A 23,054-nucleotide genomic window follows, 5' to 3' on the forward strand; every position below is an offset into this window, starting at 1 on the left:
AACCACTGCACTGTGGCTCAACTGATTATAACTATATACACGACCCAGCGTGAGGGATCTGGAGCCGTGCTGATACACAAGACTGATGTTTGTGTATTTGAGGCCATATTTCCCTCCTCGAGCCGTAATCGATCTCCATTTCATAGCAGCTCATTCCTCTCAGAGTGCAATTGGGATTAATGAGCCTCAGCCAGTTGTTCAAATCTGCAGGAGGCTTTTCTCCAATCTCTTCGTCCATTCCAGTAACACACACACAAGTCTATGGAAGCATTACTACCTTCATATGAAGCTAATATTTGGTCCAAGGCCCTCCTAAGTCTTGTATTCACCAAGGCCAAGAAGAAGAAGAAGAAAAAAAAAAAGACGAATCAATAGCAGATCAATAGGGGGGTTAATGAGAGGAAGTTGTGTACTCACGGCTGGCAGAGCTTGACCAGGTCATGGTCGGTGGTTGCTGGGGGCAAGCCGCGAATGTACAGGTTGGTTTTGCTTAGCTGCTCCCAGCCTGCTGTGCTGCTGCTGCTGCTGCTCTGATTGGTGCTGCTGTTGGTTCCGGGGCTCGGGGGAGCCATGGGCTGAGACGACGGGCCAACGGGGGGCTGCCAAAAGTGACAGAAAAACAAAACACGGTCAGGGTGAAGACACACAAAAACACATAGGTGTGAAAGGCAAACATGGCCTTTAGATCTGCTGGTGAGAAAGAAATGCGAGAACAGATATAGGGAGAGTTTTTGCAGGTCAGTGTCATTTTGGACTCAACGTAGATGAATAATGCGGTAAGTGACAGTAAGACTAATGGGAATATCAACAGTTATTAGATAAACAAAAGATGATTGTGGATTGCAGGAAAGCCATGGGGTATCCTGCTTGCCGCTGGTGCATTTATTATGTGCGTATCGAAGAAGAAATGGAACCTGGGTGTGTCATATTGATTGAACTTACTGTAAAAGGGCTAGTGTAGTCATCCTGATGCGTATCGGGGTGGGACAGCTACCCACAAATCTTACTCTGAAATGCATGGGTTCTAAAATGCAGACTGCACTGATCTGCACTTGTCCCATTTACATGCATGGATTAATAATCACACTGATAGGCCATTCAGGAATGTCATGTGTACACCTAAATTGGAAGATGAAGAGGTGGATAATCTATAAAATAATCTGTTAAATAGATTAATACTTTAAATCCAATCAATCTTATAACTGCAGTATTACACTAGATATGAGAAAGAAACTGTACATAGTTTAGATACTTTGCTTATATTACACATAAGCATGTTAAACAGCCCAAGAGGCATTATACATATATATGACCGAAATGTTGGTGCAAAATACGTAAACATAATGTCTAATTTATCCAGCTGGATACGAACAAGTTTACTTATAAATCATTCACAGGAGCATTTACTCAAGATGTCGTATCCATGAAAATCCTGTTAGCTCAGAAAAGCATTTGTTTCCTACGAAAACTCCTGAATTTGTGTAAATTTACGTATAAGACTCACTCTTGTAAACCTGGTTCGATCAGCTTCAAATTGTATAATTGGCATGAGTTACTGCAATTTTATTTATTTTGGTTATTTAAATTAAGTTTATTTACTTCTTTCTTTATTTGTTTGTTTACTTATTAACACAAATCTAGTGAATATTTCATGAAATCTTGTGAAATTACTACACATAAGACTAGCTATTCAATTAGGACAAAAGAAATGGCACCCTATACAAGGAAGAGTTAGTCTGTGCCTGTGGTAGATGATACACTGCAATGGCTGAGCTGCTTTCCTCGAAGATTTAGTGCACACTAAATCATTCTGCGCACTGTAGTTTTGTGGGCATCACTAAATGTAGAACACACTTTGTAATTTATGAATAAAGAAGAAAACTAATCAGGGTTACTGAAACATTTTCAAGTTTGGCCTACAAAAGGATTTACATACCTTTACTAAAAGATGGATAAATAAGGCCCATAGTTCATATTACAAAGTTGAACTTCATACTTATATTCAGTATGTTTTGCCGAAACTGGCATAATTTAAGGTTTGTTAAAAGCACAAGCAAAGCGATAGACAATTCAGCTGACATGCTGAGCTAAGACTCACAAGACCTCTTGCTGTTAGGGTTAAGCTGGCACTAAAGGTTGTGTGTGTAAGTTTGGTTCCTATGCAATGTGCATGTAAATGTAGACGTTCGACAGACTGCTGTGTTTAAAATACATATCATTCATTCACAATCTGCATTTAGAATGAATTCATTAGGGTTGAAAAAAATATCTTGAATGTCACTGAAAACATGCTTGATATTTGAGGAGAGCTTTATAGTTTTAAAACGCTAATATTTATATTCACATTCAAGAGATGAAAAAAGGTAAAGACAGGATTGAGGGCGCTGGTCAGATTCATGATGCGTTAACAGACAATCATTAAAACTAATACATGCCTGGCCTACACAAAGCAAGCTTGACAAGACATTAGCTTGGCCAGTCGGACTACTAATCATATTTTCTAGCTGCTAACCTATAAATAGAACTTAAAAACGCAATACTGCTCCTATTCTGAGAAAATAACCCTACCAGTTTGTCTAAAAGGAGCAAACAGAAGTAGTCTGCTGTACAAATGGGTCCTGATTCCTGACTGCAAACTAAATAACTCCACACTGTCAGTGCTGAATGAAGATGAATATCTTGCTCTACTGTGCTCTATCCTCTTCCCTTTCCACCTCTTCTCTCAAACCAGAAGAGCTGAATGCACGGCAGGGAAAAAAAAGGCTGACTATGTGTGTACAAGACATAAATGCTGCTGAGCTTCGTGGCAGGATTGGTCTTGTTTTGTTGTTATTTTACATTTTAAAAAATGCATGCTACTTACAATGTATGTATGCATGTTTGCAAGCAGGATGGAAAAGCAGCCATTTCCAGCATGCCTAGCAGAAACCTAATAGTCCCCATGACAAGCTCTACACTGCAAATACAGCCTTTCTCTGCCCCATGGGATTCCACACACACACACACACACACACACACACACACACACACAGGAAACCACTTGCATGCCAAGGTCCTTACATGCAAACCAGTCGGAGAGGCACGTCTGGGAATGAAAAGTAAGCAACAGGAAAAGAATGACAACACTGCGTCAAACCTGCAGGGTGTGATGTGCGTATGCTGTGCAAAACCTACTACAACTGTGAGGTAAAGCACCTCAAGTACTTATCTCTGTTTTATTTTGGGCATGCAAAACTGAAACTATGCTGTGCTTAAGCATTAAGAAATTCACGTGAGATGCATATGAGATGTTAATGTATTTAATATTCAACCACAAAACAGCAAGCTTCTGAGTAACATACGTTTTGCCTCAGTACTTCTTATATAATCAACAAATTGTGCACTCCCAACCATTTAATCAGATATGCGCGAAACCTATAAATATAAACCCTTAATTAGGCCGGAAACAGGTTCTCCACTGAAAGACCACGCATACCAGAGAAAATCTTGGGGGATATTTGGACAGGCTTTTACTGCGCCGGTTAGATAGCCCTATTCTTCACATTATAAAAGAGCTCTTGTACGGCAGAGCCAATCACTTCCGTCCTGTTTGCATGGACACAGATGTTCTGAGCTGGGGAGCTTTTCCTCTTCAAGTACTCCCTCTGTTCCACTCTGATTACCCCTTTCTCTCTCTCTTTCACAGTATGTTCAAGGAGTCACAAGAAAAGAGGAAGCGCTCGGAATCCGAGGAATGAGGCAGTGACAGCGTTGAGCAATCACAGTCTGGACGTCCTCCAGAGGCTCAGATCGTCTTTCCAGCGTTCACAAGTCTCCTCTGCAATTTAACACTCGCTGTCTGGGATTTTAGAGTGTTCCAGACCTTTTCTCCTCCCTATGGAAGAACCAAAGCAGAGATACAACACATTGGCAGTACACTCTGCTCATGTCCTCATAACCCTGTATGTATTTAACTATGTTTTTGACCAAACCTGGCTAGCTTCTCATTGGCCAGAAAAACTGGCTGGAATTTTAATTTCACAGAAAGCTGCTTCTGAGAACACAACTAAACTGCGCTGCTGTGCTTGAAGCTTCCCATCTCGAAAGTATTTATGAATCACAAGCTAAAGAGGAAACCGTAAAATTCCAGCTCAAGGAGAGGGGATAGGCCAGAACCTACTCTTTGCTTCAACCACTAATAAGACTGAAAATCTTCCTAGTTTAGAGTAAAAACAGTACAGCTGGGAGAAAACAATGGTTATGGCCTTATCCCAAATGGCACCCTAAGTCCTGTGGTCCTTCTCCAAGTTCACACTTTGCTGACATGGCTGAGAGGTGTGAGTGATCGAGGGCTTGAGAGTTTTACAAGTTAGCATTTGTTGCCTGTTATGTTCAGTGTGTTTTCACAGTGGTTCGCCATGCTGAGATACTGATGGAGAGTCACAAACTTGCATGTCATTACTCATGCAAACACTTGTAAAGATTGTTTCTACAAGCTATGAGCAAGAAATAATTACAAATAATTTGTTGTAAAACAATGACCAGCAAAACTTTAAACTTCATTTTCCATTGATGAATAAAATGTTTAATCATCCGTTCCTTCACTGACACTGTGTGGGTATACTACAGATTATATAGTATCACATTCAGTTTAATCAGTTGTTTGGTGGGATTTGTTGTTTTGCACAGGGTGTTACATGCTACATTAATGCTACCTTCATGTTGCTATGCTGGTTAAAAAGACAGACCCTTTAGGACTCTAACTTGATTTGACTCTCATCTTATCCGCTATGACTAGTCCTTGCGACCACTGCTGAGTCTGCTTTGATGCAGGCTGTGCCATAGGGTGCCTAGAGGGTGTTTGTGAGCAAAATGGGAGCCCAAAATGGGAAATGGGACTCCCTACAGCCTTGCAAACCTTTCAGGCTCAAGTAAACAAGCACCACGTGGCCATTAGTGCACCATTTGAGACAGGGCCAAAGAAAGGATCAGCCCTGATATAGCTGTATTTGGAGAAAAGCTAGCCCAAACTGGTCAAAGACAGTATTCAGGAAGACATTAGCAAAACTCCTACAGTGTGACTAAGTAAAATGACAGTTAAATGGAATGCAGATCTACCTTAACATTTAACTTAAAGCGATGGCCTATGTCTGTGCTCTGTGTCTAAACAGATCACTATCCAAAAGGGTACCAAAAGGGTTCACTGCTTTCTCTGTGTAATTATTATATTTCCAAATTAGAGACACATTAACCCACTGAACACAATGCACATTCAAACAGAGAAATATTAATAACAATAACTGACAGAAAATTTCTTTGTTACTTCATTCAGAAACTATAATACATACATGTACACCACATATTCCACAATATTAATCGTTAACTATGTATCATGGTGTACCACATGGTTGCTAATATCAATGGTTAAACTTTCTTTTTTGTGTATTTATACACATCATAATATTTGACCAACATGATGTAATAGTCAGGAATAGAGATACTCAGAGATACTTTTTCCATTTTCAGTATAATCCAGTACAGCTTAAAGTACTGCCTGATATCTAATGCTGATCCAAAACTGACATCATATTATTAACCGTATGGTCTGCACGCTTGGGTTGCCAGGGTCTGCAAAATGTCAGAGGCCTGATCATGAGGGCCTTTAAGACAATTTTACCTTACGTTCTATGCAAAATAACATCAGTATCAGCCCCGATACCGATACTCAGTATTAGATCGGTACAACTTTACGCAGGAATATCTTGTTTACATGTTACATGTTTGGATTCTTGATATAAGCCCATGGTCTGAAGCTAATATTTGTAGGAATCCCCCGAATCCAGCTTCTCGCTTTCTCCACACTCTCTCTAAGAGACACAGGAGTACTAAAATCGGCCTCATTAGAGGAGAACAAGGCATGACCATGGTTCTGTCAATGTGGCTCATTGTATTTCTTACAAATTTACTCAGACTCATCTTGGTAAGTCTGAATTTGACTTTTCTTCTGATAATAAAAGACAATTGGCCAAATGTGGGCAATTATGCCTCTTTCCCCTCACACTACTGACCTGAACATTCCTGATAAGTGTTTTTAATTTTATATTAAAGATTAAATGTAAATCGTGTTTTTATTCCAGCACCTGTTCAGGAGTTGCAGTAAAGCTAAAGCCCTGCTGTCTGAGACTGATATTACAGGGTGCTGAAAAACAGGCCTCAGCTCAGATGTAATGATGAGCAAAATATCATTCCATGAAAGGTCTATGCACAAAAAAGCAATTATGCAGCAGGACAGGCCCAAGCCACTATTCAAATGGTCTGGCAACCCAAAGGCACTTCATAGTATAGTTATAAAACAGCTGCACAGAGGCTATGAGGTCATGGCATGGCAAATGAGACAGGATCATGAGTCCAACCAGAAGGAACACTGGCAGGACTTCCAAGTATGAGAGCCAAATTCTGTCCAAAAGCCAATATGGCTGTAGCTTGCATTCTTATGAGGCCGACCCTATCTGAATTATATGAGAACGAGATAACAGAATGGATAGAAGTGAGAGGATTTCATCAGGAAATGTATTGTGATTAGGACAGTGTTTAAGCAGGGTGCAAGGGACAAGAACACAATAAACTGTACATTAATGAAAATCAGAATAGAAAATCACAATTGTGCTAGTTACACATATTTATTTACAAATTAATGCTTTTTATTTAATTTTATCCCATTCCATCATTTAATGATACATGTCAGAGAATTGTATTAAGCAATGTCTGATGCAATTAAATCTGATATTTAATGTAATATTATAATCACAGATAATCATGCAGCTTGGTAAGTCATAATGATTTTTGTGGGCTATGTTGTGTGACTAATGATGACTTCAGGACACCATCATTTATCAGGGACAGTACTGTATGTCTATATATGCGATATACTATATACACATATACTATACTATATACAATGTATATATGCATTATATATATATATATATATATATATATATATATATATATATATATATATATATATATGTGTGTGTGTGTGTGTGTGTGTGTGTGTATATGTATATGTATGTATGTATATATATATATATATATATATATATATATATATATATATATATATATATATATATAAATATATATATATATATAAATCATGCAGATACAGACCAAGAGCTTTAGTTATTGTTCACATCAAACATCAGAATGTGGAATAATTTTGTTCTTGATAACATTGGCATGGCTGTTGGTGTTAGATGCCTGGTTTGAGTATTTCTGAAACTGCTACTCTCCTAGGATTTTCTCTAGAGTTTACACAGAATGGTGCAAAAAGCATAAACAAAAAAAAACAACCAGTGAGTAGCAGTTCTGTGGGCAGAAACACCTTGTTCATCAAAGAGGTCAGTGGAAAATTGGCCAGACTGGTTTGAGCTGACAGGAAGGCTAAGGTAACTCAAATAACCACTCTTTACAACCGTGGTGAGCAGAAAAGCAACTAAGAAGGCACAACAAGTCGAACCTTGAAACTGATGCACTACAACAGCCGAAGATCACATCAGGTTCCACTCCAGTCATCCAAGAACAGGAATCTGAGGCTACAGTGGGCACAGACTCACCCAAACTAGACAGTTGAAGATTGGAAATATGTCGCCAGGCCTTTTTCTAGCCTTCAACTGGGCTGGGCAATATGACAATAATCATACAGATATTGTCACAATAAACTTTTCTACGATATCACAGGTATAATCGAGGATTTCTATAAAAATTAAGTTTTACACTAATTCTGATTGGAAGTGGCTAAATAGATGCTCATTTTTGTATGTAATGCTTTTCAGTGTCACATAACTTATCTTTGTTGCTGTTAAATGAAAGTGTAACTGAACTGTTTTTTAATGCAACACTACTGTTTTGTTGCCAGTTTGTTACCAAACCTATATATTATCATACATATAATGAATCACAGAAGTGTCCAGTATCGTGATATTTTTGTCACGTCACCCTCCCCGTTATATATTTCATATTTAAAACTATTTAACAGTAGAACAATGCACAGAGGAACAGGGGATTCATTATTCATCTCACGACATCCCTTATACGTTTTTGCAATGTAGTCTTTCAAATCCTCTTAAAATAAAAACATTATCTAATCATCCCAACGGAGGACAAACGCTCTACCAGGAAGCGTTCCACACTGGTTGGAACTAAGAGAGGACAAAGAGCATCTTTGAGGAAAGAGCAGCCCTGTCCACTTTTACAGTTCTTTTTCCTGGCCACACTCCAGCAGACCTGGCTTTTCTGACAATCTCAAAGCCTGATTGTTCCTTACTGCTGTGTATTCAGCTCTGACAGAAAAGGAGAGCATGAGTGAGAGAGAGAGAGAAAAAACCGAAAGACGGTCTAAGGAGGGGAGACTGTTATCGGCCTGCCCCAGACTCAGATAGCTAGTCATATCCGCACTGGAAATACATTGGCTTACCAGTAAGAGGCCTCACCCTGAGATCTCCTAACCTCTCCCTACTCAGCTCACACACTGCTAAACCTGCCTATGAGTATGCTTAATCCTCTTTAATCTCTCCTTTACTGCCAATCAATGTTCTGACAAGCTCATAAATTTTGAAATCTTCATCAACTCTGAAAACATGGTGTGCCATTTCTATCATTTAGACTAACACTTATGACAGAAACAATGCTAGGCAATTCTCCTAGGATTATAGATACACTTTTAGACAAAAAAAAAAAGTTCTTCAAGGGTTCTTTAATTGCTCGTTGGATAACTACGGGTTCTACATGGAACCCTTTCTGATAGCAAAACACTGTTGTAGGGTTCTACATGGAATCTTTAAGACTTCCAACAGAGGGACAAGAGAAGAACCCTTAAGGTCACTTATCTCACTTATCCGATCTCACCTGCCCTCAGATTAACCCCACATCAAGACTGTAGCTAGTGTGTATGAGATGCAGCTCAAATCCTTGATCCATGATGTCTAAAACTCACTTTTATCAAGTTGGATAGCTTACAGGAATTAAGAGCTGATATTTAAAATATCACATGGAAGATCTGCATTGACAGGTTCCTAGTATTAGGTTTAATCTTTTAACCTTTAAGATCATAAGCTGGTATTGTGAAATTGAAATACTGAGTTTGTGAATGAAAGGCTGTTAGATGAAGAAGAAGAAGAAAAAAAAACTTATAACCAAACAGATCGGAAGTGGCTCTTATCTTTATAATCCACAACCCTCTCTGACACAGGGTTAAACATAGGCTTAAATGAGACTCATGCATGTTTCAGCCTTTAGTATTTGGAAGATAATCACACAGCCTGCTGTTTATGTTAAGAGTTAGTTCCAGTGTTACACAAAACCCAACACAGATTATTCTGCTCATACATTATTTGGCTGGTAGGATCAAGCCCGACTTGGTCGGTAACAGTAGTAACAATCAGTCAAAAACAGTGCTTGCTCTTTTACCTGTTTACGATATGTATTTCTCAGCGGGTTGCCAGAATTCGCAAAAATCATCCTCGAACTCGATGTTCCGCCGCACAGATGATTTACTGTCAGTTGTTATTCGCGCTCGTAAGTGTCAATATCCAAGAGACTGGAAGGTAGTAAAGTTGTATATCTGATTCTATAAAACATAGAGACCTGTCGATGCTATTAGTGAATCCAGCTTCGACTCGTCTGTACACAAAAACTACCAGGAAAAAACGCTATATGTTAAAATACAGGGCTCATACATCCCACGACCGTCCTTAAGTTCGATTGCCCAACCCGTTTGTTTAGCTCCGTTCATTGATCTGTGTTGAGTTCCCCACAGAACAAACCCTCCCACTACGGACCAAACCATTGCGCTGTCTGGCAAAGGGGTGGCTCAAGCAAAAAAGAACTCGATATGAAGAAAAAGAATCATGGTTTTTATGTGTTGTTTTAACAAATCCCAATCAAATGTATTAACTTTACAAATCCGTGCATCTTATATCTTATATAAAATTCCAAGTTTTCATATAAATAATTAAATACTCAAAACTCACCCCCGATTTCCTATTCTTTCCTTAAGCGTGCATACTTTACATTCCTCTGTGCGGCCATTAACTAGTATGTGGTTTGTATTTTCTGGACTGGATTAACACATTTTGGAGTATAAAATAACCATACTTTTATTAACCAAAATGTGTTTTTACTGCTTCCTTAAAACAATTGTAGTTAGTAAATAAGGAGGGTACTTTCTGCGAGCTCTGTTTCTAACAGAAAATAGAAAGAAGTAAGAGAAACTGATCTGTTTGTTAATGATCTAAACTGAGCTATCTGTTTTAATATAGCATTTATAAGCCTGCTGTCAAAACCCACATGAGGCATGGTTTTTACAGCTGTTTTCACAAAAGTATTTTCCAAGAAAAATACAAGATGGTGAAAAAAGTAGAAGACAGATAATAACTTTGTAGTAAGGAGAATGGACATGGTACAGCCGTAATAAGTAGTGTTAAATAAGGCAAAATGGTCTTTTACAATCCACAAACCCGCAGGACAACACACACACACACACAGACAGGCACCCACAGACACCCACCCAACACACACACACCCACAGACACCCACCCAACACACACACACACAGACAGGCACCCACAGACACCCACCCAACACACACACACACACACGCATTTGTCTATTTTAGGACCTTCCATCAGCGAGTATTAATGCCGCTAATTAATGCTATGCCTACACTTAAACCTAACCCTAACCTTAGCCTCAGTAACCAAAAGGAAAGTAGGCTTATATACAGTCAGGTCCATAAATATTGGGACAGTGACACAGTTTTGGTAATTTTGCCTCTGTACACCACCACAGTGGATTTGAAATGAAGCAGTCAAGATGTGACTGAAGCGTAGACTTTCAGCTTTAATTCAAGGGGTTTAACAAAAATATTGCATTAACCGTTTAGGAATTAAAGCCATTTTTTACAGAGTTCCTCCATTTTCACAGGCTCAAAAGTAATGGGACAATTGACTGATAAGCAGTTTCATGGCCAGCTGTGGCCTGTTTCCTCCTTATATCATGATAAATTAAGGAGATAAAAGGTCTGGAGCTGATTCCAAGTGTTGAATTTGCATTTGGTAGCAGATGGGAACTCTCAATATGCCGTCCAAAGAGGTGTTGATGCAAGTGAAGGAGGCCATCATTAGGCTGAAAAACCAAAACAGACCTATCAGCAGAAACTTTAGGAGGGCCAAATCAACAATTTGGTACATTCTTAAAAAGAAGGAATGCACTGGCGAGCTCAGCAACACCAAAAGGCCTGGGAGACCACAGAAAACAACTAAAGTGGATGATTGCAGAATTCTTTTCTTATTGAAGAACAACCCCTTCACAACATCTAGCCAAGTCAGGAACACTCTGGAGGAGGTAGGCCTATCATTGTCAAAGTCTACAATCAAGAGCCACCTTCATGAATGTAAATACAGACGGTTTACCTCAAGATGCAAACCGCTGTTAACACTCAAGAACACAAAGGCCAGATTAGACTTTGCTAAAAAACCTCTAAAAAAAGCCTGACCAGTTCTGATGCAAGATTAACTTGTACCAGAGTGATGGGAAGAGAAAAGTATGGAGAAGGAAAGGAAGGGCTCATGATCCAAAGCATACCACATCATCCGTCAAACATGTGGAGGCAGTGTTATGGCATGGGCATGTTTGGCTGCCAATGGAACTGGGTCACTGGGGTTTATTGATAATGTGACTGTTGATAGAAGTAGCAGGATGAATTCTGAAGTGTACAGAGCTATACTTTCTGCTCAGATTCAGTCAAATGCTGCAAAACTGATAGGACAGCGCTTCACAGTACAGATGGATAACAACCCAAAACATACTGTGAAAGCAGCCCAAGAGCTTGGAAATTAAATGTTCTTAAATGGCCGAGTCAGTCACCTGACCTCAACCCAACTGAGCTGCTTTTCACTTACTGAAGACAAATCTGAAGGCAGAATGACCCACAAACAAGCAGCAACTGAAGATGGCTGCAGTAAAGACCTGGCAAATCATCTCAAGGGAGGAAACTCAGCATTTGGTGATGTCCATGGGGTCCAGACTTCAGGTAGTCATTGACTGCAAAGGATTTACCTCCAAGTAATAAAAATAATCCTAATATTTATGATTATATTAGTTTGTCCCATTACTTTTGAGCCTGTGAAAATGGAGGAACTCTGTAAAAAATGGCTGTAATTCCTAAACGGTTAATGCAATATTTTTGTTAAACCCCTTGAATTAAAGCTGAAAAACTACGCTTCAGTCACATCCTGACTGCTTCATTTCAAATCCACTGTGGTGGTGTACAGAGGCAAAATTACCAAAACTGTGTCACTGTCCCAATATTTATGGACCTGACTGTATATATATATATATATATATATATATATATATATATATATATATATATATATATATATATATATATACATATATATATATATATTTTTTTTTTTCTTTCTTTTTTTTCTTTTAAATAATAAAAGCTGCAGATTGTGTAAAAGGCAGTCAAAACTGTCAGATATTGTCAGATAACTGTCAAAAATCCTGTCAGATATAGACCCTTCCCAACCCCCCTCCCACACACACACACACACTCATTCTCATGCAGTCTAATTGAAGTCAAAATAATTACCATCAGACACATGAAAATGAATTATATAACCATTGAACTGGTTTCCCTGGTGTTGTAAACACTCTAGCCTCCAGCCTACATTATTCCTGCCAAACTCTCTTTCATTGGTCATTTCTCGCTTGCTTATACAGTTCAAGATGCTCTCTCTCTCTCTCTCTCTCTCTCTCTCTCTCTCTATACCTGAAACCTTGATGGCTTGTCCTCAAACCTCAACCCGGCATTTCCTGTTATCTACAAAAATATCCCCCGACCTCAGCACTTTCTGCCTGCTCTTCTAAATTCTGATGTGGCCTGAAGCAGAACACTGCATTATGAAAAATCTCTTCTAACTTGGCTACTTCATCCTATCCTGTCAAACTTTCATACAATACACAGAGCACTACACGCACACACACACACATACACACACACAACACCAGATGAGTACCATGCCAGCCATGCCGAGACCTAATTTTGTTACAAAGAACATGTTTCATCCTCCATATGAGTTGAAAATGAAGCATTAGCCCTAGTAATGAATTTAAAAGAAAACCTGTTAAACAGATGAAATGACAGTGGTGCCATTTGCTAACTAGTTCGCTTTAATGGAATAATGAAATTGTTTATAGACACGTCAAAGTCCACACTATTTTGTTTCTTGACAATATAATAATAATAATGCTTGCTAAATGAGACATCTATGATCTTTGACAAACTGTATTCTGCACCATTACTGTTTTTTTTTTAAATTTGTTTATCATTTTGGATTAATTGCACCTTTGCCAAAATGGTGTTTCCTCTATTTGAAACGTGACAGTTCAAGTTTTATCTGCAATGACCACTGCTGCAGTAACCACTGCTTTGTACGCTAGAATCTCAACAGACCTGAATATCTGCCATTTTAACAAAGCAAAGAGCTGAATATCTACTGCATAAACAGATACAAAAACTGGACCTTACAATTCACTGCTAGGCACAGGAGTTAAAGTTCATCTGTTGGTTAATCCTGGGGTGTTTGACAATTTTTTTTTGCAAACACAGTCTTCTATGGCCCTCCTCATGAATATGCACCCTGTGTGACCACATCAATCAACCTCTAGGCATGCAGAAAAAGACCAAATCCATAGGAATTCTAAGAGAGGAATAAAATATAAAAGGATGTAAGGTTATAGGAAAATAATCAATGATGGGGTAGCATGATGCGGCCTGTCGTGACAGGGTGGTGTGTTTCGGCCAGATTACTGAACAACACTTCATACTTTTTTAACTGTTTATAATTATGTATAATGTTATGGAATATCTGCAAGACGAATAAGTTCCTGTTATCACTTATGTTAAAGCAGCTATATACAATTGTTCCCTCACCAGCGTTTGAGCTGTGCTGTTATAGAAAATCAATCAGCGCACTTTTGACCAGATTTGAGAATTCAACAGAACTGTGGTATAAAGACCAATAAATGATTTTTAATAAAGTTGTAAGAAAAGCTATTACCACTAATCATCCCCTCAATCTAAGCTTAACCAGGGGTAACATTTGTAATGAGGTGTAATTAGCTGGATTGTATAAATGTTATCAGTGTTATGTGTAATGAAAACATGTTCTATATCAGAAATCTGAAATTCAGAAAACTGAAAATGTTTAAAGTCAGCAGAAAGATAACATAACCATGTAAATATACCAATAAATAAACCGAAAAGTCATGAGTAAAAAAGCTAAATTAATTTGAGGGAAATTTAAGGATTTGGTCTTGTGTGCCTTCTGTAGATTTGTTTCAGTACTTCTGCAGTTACTGAGCTGGTTGCTCTCTAAGCTGAATGGTAAGAAATGACGCCTACACTTGTGGATTGACAATACAGTACTGCAAAGGCACATGGGTTTCATTACAGTGACCTTTCAGGCTACTGTGTGCATCAGCTAACATGAGAAAAGAAAGTAATAGTCGGCTAGAGAGAGATATGTTATTGCAAAGTCAATTCTTATTCTTATGTTTAACATAAATAACAAACATCAAAGTAAATAGTATTAAAAATGTTTTTTTCTTAAATATTACAACACACCAGCATGGCATCAATACCTAATTCAACTGTAAATCTACAGTATCTCCATCTGCACAGACCCAAAAATACATTCTCAGGAAAAGAATAGCAAGCTGTCTTCAAGCTGTCACAATGTTCACAACTTTATCTAGCACTGATACCGTCTAACATAAGATCTAGAGCGATAAAGTATACCGAGGAAGGCACACAGTGAAGGCATTTAGTCATACAATTTTTAAAAAAACAGCAATGAAGTGCAGGCTGCTTTAATATGATACACCTGTCGGTGCAGCACGCGCAGAGAAAACACCAGCATAGGAAAGCTTAGGCATGCATTTCTGCACAAATCTGACTGACAAATCTGCAATTTTAACATATTCAGCCATGACCTATGCACTTTTATATGTTTATATTTCTAAGCATTATTTTGGTGTAAATGCAAACATAAATAACATTTATAATATTAACCAAAATTTTCAGGAAAATGGTAAGTCTCAATATCTACAGTACTGTGCAAAAGTTATGTACAGAAAATCTGGGAAGCAAAGGTGCTTTCGAAATTCTGAACAAAAGTTTCTATATGTCAAGTAAATTACTATAAACAGTGGTAAACAGTCAAAAGAAAAATAAATCCAACAAATATTTGGCCACGGTTTGCATCAGTTTTCTCCAGAACACTGTCAAGCAGTTTTATATAAATTGGCTGGTAAGTTTTTCCAAGTGTTTTGGAGAACATGCCACAGTTCTTCTGGAGACGCTGGCTGTCTCACTTGCTTCAGCTTCTGCAGCCTCAGAAAGCTTAAATGATGTTTTATCTGAAAAGTGGTTGGTTATTCTTCTTTCCATAATGATACTTTGTTGACAACTTTTTGCAACATTTTTGTTTGGATAATTTACTAAAATGTATTCTTTACTCCTGCCACACTAATGCAAAAGACTAACAGTAAAGTCAAAATTGATAAATATTTCAGGATGCCTAACAGTTTTGCACAGTACTGTACATACACACACGTAATAGGCCCTCAGGCAAAATTACATGCTGATCACATTCTTATTGCCCCTCTCTCTCTCTCTCTCTCTCTCTCTCTCTCTAATATAACTTACCGTCTTGCGGGGGACTGAGGTGAAAGTGAGATGAATATTCTGTGTGAAAAGTGAAGTGGTTTTGAACTCAGTGTGTTAGTAAAAACGAGCCTGCAACTTGGCTGGGCATATTTCTCTCATAGCTGCTCCCGACTGGAATGGAGTGCAGCTCTGTTCTCTCTTATTATCTCTCTCACTCTCAGTTATACAGCCTTCAATTCTACCATTCAATACTAAGAAATGACTAAATGTTACTTCCTGTTCACTCCTTCTCTCTTTCTGCTTCCTCTGATTATCATACATATCTTCTTTCAGTGACAGTCATAAGACGAATCTTGAGTAAGGACTATGTCATAAGTGGGAGTGTTTCCAAAACCCCCAGATCTGTATTTACCTTTCTGCGTCTGTTGTTCAGGAGCAGCCGAGGGCCCAAACTCTTCTGAGGAGGCCATGCAATCATCGTCAACTGCAACTACCACGACATTGAGTGTGTCGCTGTGAACTAAGAGAACACCGCGTGTTTATGTGTGTGTGTTAGGGGGAAGCACGTTGTACTGCCACACAGGAAGAGAGCCTTTTTCTCTCTCACACAGACACACATATGTAGTGAGCTGTGGAGTATGTGCATGTGTGAGGGAGAGAAGAAAGAAGACATGGCTGGGGGAAGGGTTGGAGTGCTGAGCATGATTAGAAGTGGTACAGTAAAATGCCGGAAAGGCCTATTATAACATTGCTGTAATTGAATACCAGATGTACATGTGAGTTTTTTGTGCTACAAGAAATGTAATGCAATATTTTTGTTAAACCCCTTGAATTAAAGCTGAAAGTCTACACTTCAATCGCATATTGATTGTGTCATTTCAAATCCATTGTGGCAGCGTACAGAGGCAAAATTATGAAAACTGTGTCACGGACCAAATACTTATGGACCTGACTTATCTGACCACCTCCTCCTGCCTGCAAGAGAGTGAAAAAAAAAATGCTCTCTCCTGCAACTTCTTTGCTGGGTCCCACAGGATGCCAGTCTCAGTGCACACCTATAGCTTCACCTTAGGCTGTCTTAAACAAATCACATTGAAATTTACATTTATTCATCACGCTCTTATCCAAAGAAACATATGTTGATCTGATCAGATGAGGCTTTAGAACCTTGCTCAAGGGCCCTACATTGACAGCTTGGCAGTACCAGGGTTGATAATCTTCCAATCAGTAGTTCAGATCCCTAACTACTAAGCCACCACTGCCTTTACTGCCTTTACCTTTACTTTACCTTTACTAAATGTATGAAATTTGGACATTGTAGTTTTAATTAGAGCAGAGATATTTGACAAGGCAAAACATTTTAAGCTTTACACTTAGTCTTTGACAAGTTTTTAATTTATTACCAAGTTAGAGTTAGATCAGTTAGACTTCTGCTACTGAAATTTTGGATTACTTGTTTTGGATTGATTATTTTATTGCTCCTTATGATATTATTGCCCTATTCGTGGATTGACAAAGAGTAATAAACCAGAAATGAAGCCGGTAACAGAATGACCACAAAGGGCAGAAAAAATAATGAGTATGAAGTATATCTGACTGCCCTGAGATAAAACTGTATGAAGAACCTATCTATTTGTCTTTCTTACTGTGGGTTCTCCAAGGCCAGACAGCAGACAGGCACATGATTAGAGCTAATGAGAGAGGCAGCTGAGGTGAGTTTAGCTTCTTGCAATGTGAGGGGATGGTAGGTTGGTGAAAACCCTGCGCTCTACGCACTGCCTCACACGTCCCCTTTAACAGAAACCCGAGCTCTTCAGCATAGCGCTGAGCTTAAAGGAATGTTTCTGCACATGCAAAAACATAGCCCTATTATAATGAAGCTATAAATGTTTTTAAACATCTTACAAAAATCAGCATTTGGCACATGCACACAGCCACTGTCCTAAATTTACATTGAAATTGTTCTGCATGTTTTTTGTGAAAAGGTAACCCAGCTGCTTACCTAGCATTAAACCATAATTATATCTATAAAATGCTGAATTCAAAGGTTTTTCCAAAGACCTTTTCATGGGACCAAAACTATAAAAAAAACTCCACAGAATGTTCAAAATATTTAAATACACTTTGCTAAGCCTACTCATAACTTGATACATATAAATATACTAATATGTGGAAATAAACTGAGAAGCTGTGTGTTTTACTTGGAAAATATGTATTATTATACTATTAAAGCTGTAAAATCAATGCAATAATAATCCAGACATGCTGAGATTATTAAATAAAAACAAACACCTATATACTGCTTGAGGCAAAATGAATGACATTGACATTTCTATTATTTTTCAGAGTCTGCTCTGGCCACTGTGTCACTGAGCAGCTCCATTTCTGTTTTCTATGCTTATCACTTTTCATCAATGCAGAAATAAAATATTCATCTCACACAGAGTCAGAAAGCAATAAACACTCCAAAACCTCAGCAGCATTCAGCATTTACTCTGTATCTTCTCATTGTAATTGAATGCTGGCACCAAGCAGCAACAATTCAGCACTTGTTCAAGTCATTTCTCTTATTTCATTTCATCTTAATTTAATGATATGTTTACACATATCAGCATGGCAGGGTGATTACTGGTTGACCTATTTGCATGTGTCTGATTGACAGTGTCACCGCACTGATAAGATTTTGGAGTGTTTCCCCGTGCTGGTGAAAATTTCCCAGAATGAGAATCATGTGAACACAATGGGTGTTCTGTCAGACCCGAGCACACATAATGAGCATGACCGCGCTGTGCTTTAATTGTGTACATTCTGCTGCCAGGCAACTATTCAAACTTTATTGTAAACTTTGTATAGGCCTTTTTCAGCCTCAGACTAATGCTATTGTTGGCAAGCTTGGTGTGTATTGTCCAATGGGAGTTAATGTGGTCAAATCCTTCTCTTCAAAGGCCCATGCTTACGGAGGCAGGCCACCAAAAACTAGACATTTTTCTTGAATAACGTGAAATTGCTCATAATGGTATTGCAACACAATTTGCTTGGAATTTGCTTGTTTCCTGCTATACTCCTGGGAATTTAGGCACAGATCATCAGAATTACATTGTTTCAGTTTTAGCATAGCTCACAAACAGTTGTTAAATAAGCACAATATTTATTTTTTGTTAAAACATTTTCTCCTTTGGAAATTGCTAGTAAATAGTTACCATTGTAAAAAGCATAACCAATGCCTACTGATTTGATTTGAGAACTAGACACTGATTTCCCTAAAAAAAAAGGAGTTGATGCCTTTATAACTAGTGTAATTATTTTCAAATCTGCTCAACAGATTGAACTGACTTTTGAATACATTAATACTTATAATATTGTAACTCCTGTGTTCAGACAAATATAGATATTCTTGGACTGGATATGTAACCCCTTTATATTTGTATATTTCTGTATTTGGATACAGCTTGAATGTTAATTGTGCGTTATCCACTTGTGGATGCTTGTAACAATGCTGTTTTTTCTCAGTTTCCAGTGTCAGTATACGCCGTCTCACAGCCTTTTAGATCAAGATCAAAGCTTGCTGTCACATAACCCTGAATGAGATGTGCCTGCAAAGATAATAGGCTATTCTTTGCTTGTCTCTGTGTCTGTCCTTATCTTACAAAAGCATCCCCAATAAAACGATAGAATAAAAAACACCAGTCTAATTATGAAAAACAATCACTTCTCTAAAGATTGGGCTTGAATGGGGATCATTCATTCTGCTCTATAACAGTTTAAGGACTGAGTAATCTTTGTATAGTCACAAGCAAGGCACTGTTTAGAGTTATATGCTCTTTTGTATATATGGCTCAATCCACACAAAGTCAACATGTCGTAAAACAATGCTCGGTGTGCCGCCCTTCTGCTTTGGCGTTATCCAGCTGTGCCTATTTCATACAAAGTCCAGCACGCTCTATCCCATACTCCATTCCACCGAAACACTCCTTCTTTCCATTTTGTTAGAAAATAAAAACTGTTAGTTTGAGATTTATGGTGAACAATAATGTGCCAGAAGCGTAACTGTACATTTATGGCTTATTAAGTCATATTAATCAGTCACGTCTATATGACTGTAAAACAGTGTATTAGCCTAACCTCTAGCCTGATCAATAATTTAAAGAGAATGATAAGCCATGCTTTAAAACTGACATGTGCATGCACTTTAAAAAAGTTATTAACCATTGTCCGAAACATTAAGCATGATTTTTCTCACTGGAGCGTAAAATTGGAATTTTTAAAAATTTTGGTTCATATAGTATGTCATGGCACTGATTTCAGCAGCAGTTGCAGGAAGGCTGGATTGAGACAACATGTGGCCAGATGAAACAGGTGCAGAAATATGTATCATGCCAATAGACAACATACTGGATCAGCTCCACCCATGAAAGGTCTCAGTATTGATTTGGGCTGTGCCCTCTGGCATGAAACACACACCACAAATCTGGTATATTAGTCATGTTTAAAGTTTTGAAACGAATCAGCTGAATTACTACTTAATCTGATCGTAACAGTATTAGCAGCCTATATCATATTCAAATTTTTCAATCCCTGCCACATAATTTTTGTGCAGCACAAACAGCACTAATCAGCTGCAGAAGGAAAAGAATCAGCCTGCTAGAGATGCAGGCTGCATGCCATCATCCTCACAGCAAATCCCCAATGTGGAAATAACACCTACATGTTTATATAAGACCAGCTGGACACAGAAGAACACTGGAAGAGTTAATTTAGCACAGGGGATTCGCCTGTGATGCTGGGATTTTTTTTTTAAATGCATGCGTTCATAGGGTTTATTCTAGGCAGCAATGTGGAACCAATGTTTCACCTGGACAGCTGGCAGAGGCGAGCCATGTAATGGCCAGTGGAATTTATAGCACACACAAAAACCAACACACACACACACACACACACAACACACACACATACACACACACAGAGCATCGAGAAACCGCCGCAGCTGCCAAAACGGGAGTGTTCCGCGAGCCCTGAAAATCACAAACTTAGAAAGTGAAAGCGGTCACATTCTGTGCGATTTCTGCTAAAATACCCCGAGTGCGTTATTCAGCCCTTATTCAGCCCAATAGCAGGGTAGCTCCGTGCATACTCTGTATCCTGTATCCTACCTTAGCGTGCAGGTAGGGCGGGTAATAGTAGGAGTATTGAGGGTACATCTGCCTCCACACTCTGCCCATCAAGATCCAGGGACACACACTTCTGCGCTCTGTCCACGGGGCCAAAGCACACCGCCGTCCCGTCCCGTGCGTGCAGCTCAGCTCCTCGCGCTCAGCGCTCAGCACTGTGCGCTCCACACACACACACACACACACACACGCACGCACGCACACACACACACACAGAGTGAGAGAGAGAGAGAGATTCCGGTTAAAATGGAGCTGCAGCAGACAGTATATTCTATATTATTCTTCTATATTAAAAAAAAACCCAAAGCAAAATACAAACCAACATATCCAGGGTGCAAAAGTACTGTTTTAGCCCCAAAGAAAGAAAGACAGAGGTTGAGGGTTTTGCTCAAAATGGCTAAATCATTATAATGGTACAAAACGTGGCACGTATCAATCCAGTGTTGAGTATTCATATCAGAACCTGAAACACTGTATCAGTATCTGATTGATATATTTGCTAACTTTTTTCATATTTCATCCACTTCCTCTTATTCATTCATTCTTTCATCTTCAGTATCCACTTTATCCTGATCAGTGTTGCTGTGGATCAGGAACCTAGCCCGGGAATACTGGGCATGAGGCAGGAATATGCCTTGGATGGCATGACAAACCTGTATCTATCTATCTATCTATCTATCTATCTATCTATCTATCTGTCTGTCTGTCTGTTTGTTAGTTGATTGATTTTTATTTCATTCAGTTAATGTATGTTATGTTGACTGACACCACACAACTCTTGCACATGAACACAGGACACAAATGGTCTTAAAGTGTAGTATCATTATGCCTCCTATGTTTCGCATAACATGGGAACAAAAACAATGTTTTAATCAAATAAGACCTTTTCACATGTCAGTGGATCCCCAACTCAGCCCAAGCCAAGGACATCACTTTTATTTGTTCCCCATTACAGCAGATCCAGGTTTTGGGATTGGATCAGTATGAGAATGACTGACTCATCCTCAGAGCTCTGATATGAGTACAGTCCTAGCTTGGGGAAAAGCTTGGGGAATCCTGTGATGAAACTTTTAACTGAGTGTTTCCCTATCAGAACAGATTCCAGGTAGAACCCTATTAGCATGCTAATAATACTTAACTGTACAAAACCCCCTTGACAGGTTCTTTTTTCTAAGAGTATCAGATAAAAAAAGGGATATAGGGGCATCCCTAGTAAATAAACTAAAAACTAAATTATACAACAGTTAGTTCTGGTCCATTAATTTGATTGGACAAGTGGTGTTCCAAGAGTGCTGATATTTAGTATAACAGCTCTGGTACATTACACTGTTTGTATCTCTCCGCTTCTCTGTGTTTCCTACAAAACTTTTCCAAATCTAGCAATATTTCATTACATTGAAAATGTTATTACATTTATTATGGGCTGTCAGTCAGTCTGTGTGTTGTCATGGCAACAGACAACACTCTATCCAGCTGTGGCTTCTTTGGGAACTATTTTTTGTCGATAGAGCAAAATAAACAAATATATTTGGCCATATTGTGTCAGAAATGCCAGTTACTAAGTTACAGTTATTAACTTCTTGTTTATAGAACTGTTGCATAAAAGTCATATCACACTTACAAGTGTTCTGTTGTACTAAATATCAGCACGACTGTGAGTACTTGTGGCACTCATGCCTACTGCCTGATATTGCTTATATACAGGGTGTCCCAAAAGTCTCCATACATAGGGGAAATTAACACTTTTAAGCAAAATGTCTTCCAAAATTTTTCATACTTAGTTTATATTACATATTTTTTCAGACAGCCTTTAAGAATTCCTTTGACAAAAGAAGAAAGTATTGAAATCATTCTCATGGCTGGATTGGGAAGCTGTCGCAAAATTGCGATGGACTTCATCATGAAACATGGCAAGCACATCACACACGACACTGTTGCCAAACTTATTATCAAATTTAAAGATTCAAATAAGACTAGAATGTTGTGGAACAACCGAGACGTGGACGTCCACAAACATCCACTGACGAAGGCACAACCGATGTGGTGCTGGCATTCATAGTCCCCTATTTATGGAGACTTTGCTTAAATATAAACTATAATATGTTTCTTTAGATATAAATGATCCTTTTAAACACCCCTACAATGGGCCATACCATTTTACTGCTGAT

The 23,054-nt window shown here is 38.6% G+C and overlaps 1 protein-coding gene across 3 annotated transcripts in view; it reads right to left on the reverse strand.

Moving 5' to 3' along the window:
- Positions 1-23,054, reverse strand: part of LOC113525848 (RNA-binding motif, single-stranded-interacting protein 1) — a 55,506-nt gene that overhangs the window by 28,578 nt on the left and 3,874 nt on the right. For 2 of the 3 annotated variants that reach the window (XM_053233872.1, XM_026912447.3), the window contains exons 2-3: positions 20,869-21,041; positions 418-599 (exon numbers count right to left, since the gene is read on the reverse strand). In XM_053233872.1, the coding sequence (XP_053089847.1) occupies positions 418-599; positions 20,869-21,041 (355 nt within the window). Of the gene's footprint in view, positions 1-417; positions 600-9,447; positions 9,784-20,868; positions 21,042-23,054 lie in introns of those variants that run through there. The other variant, XM_026912448.3, reaches the window with a different exon arrangement.

The sequence above is a fragment of the Pangasianodon hypophthalmus genome, chromosome 5 (assembly GCF_027358585.1).
Source record: "Pangasianodon hypophthalmus isolate fPanHyp1 chromosome 5, fPanHyp1.pri, whole genome shotgun sequence".
In the NCBI taxonomy this organism is placed as follows: domain Eukaryota; kingdom Metazoa; phylum Chordata; class Actinopteri; order Siluriformes; family Pangasiidae; genus Pangasianodon; species Pangasianodon hypophthalmus.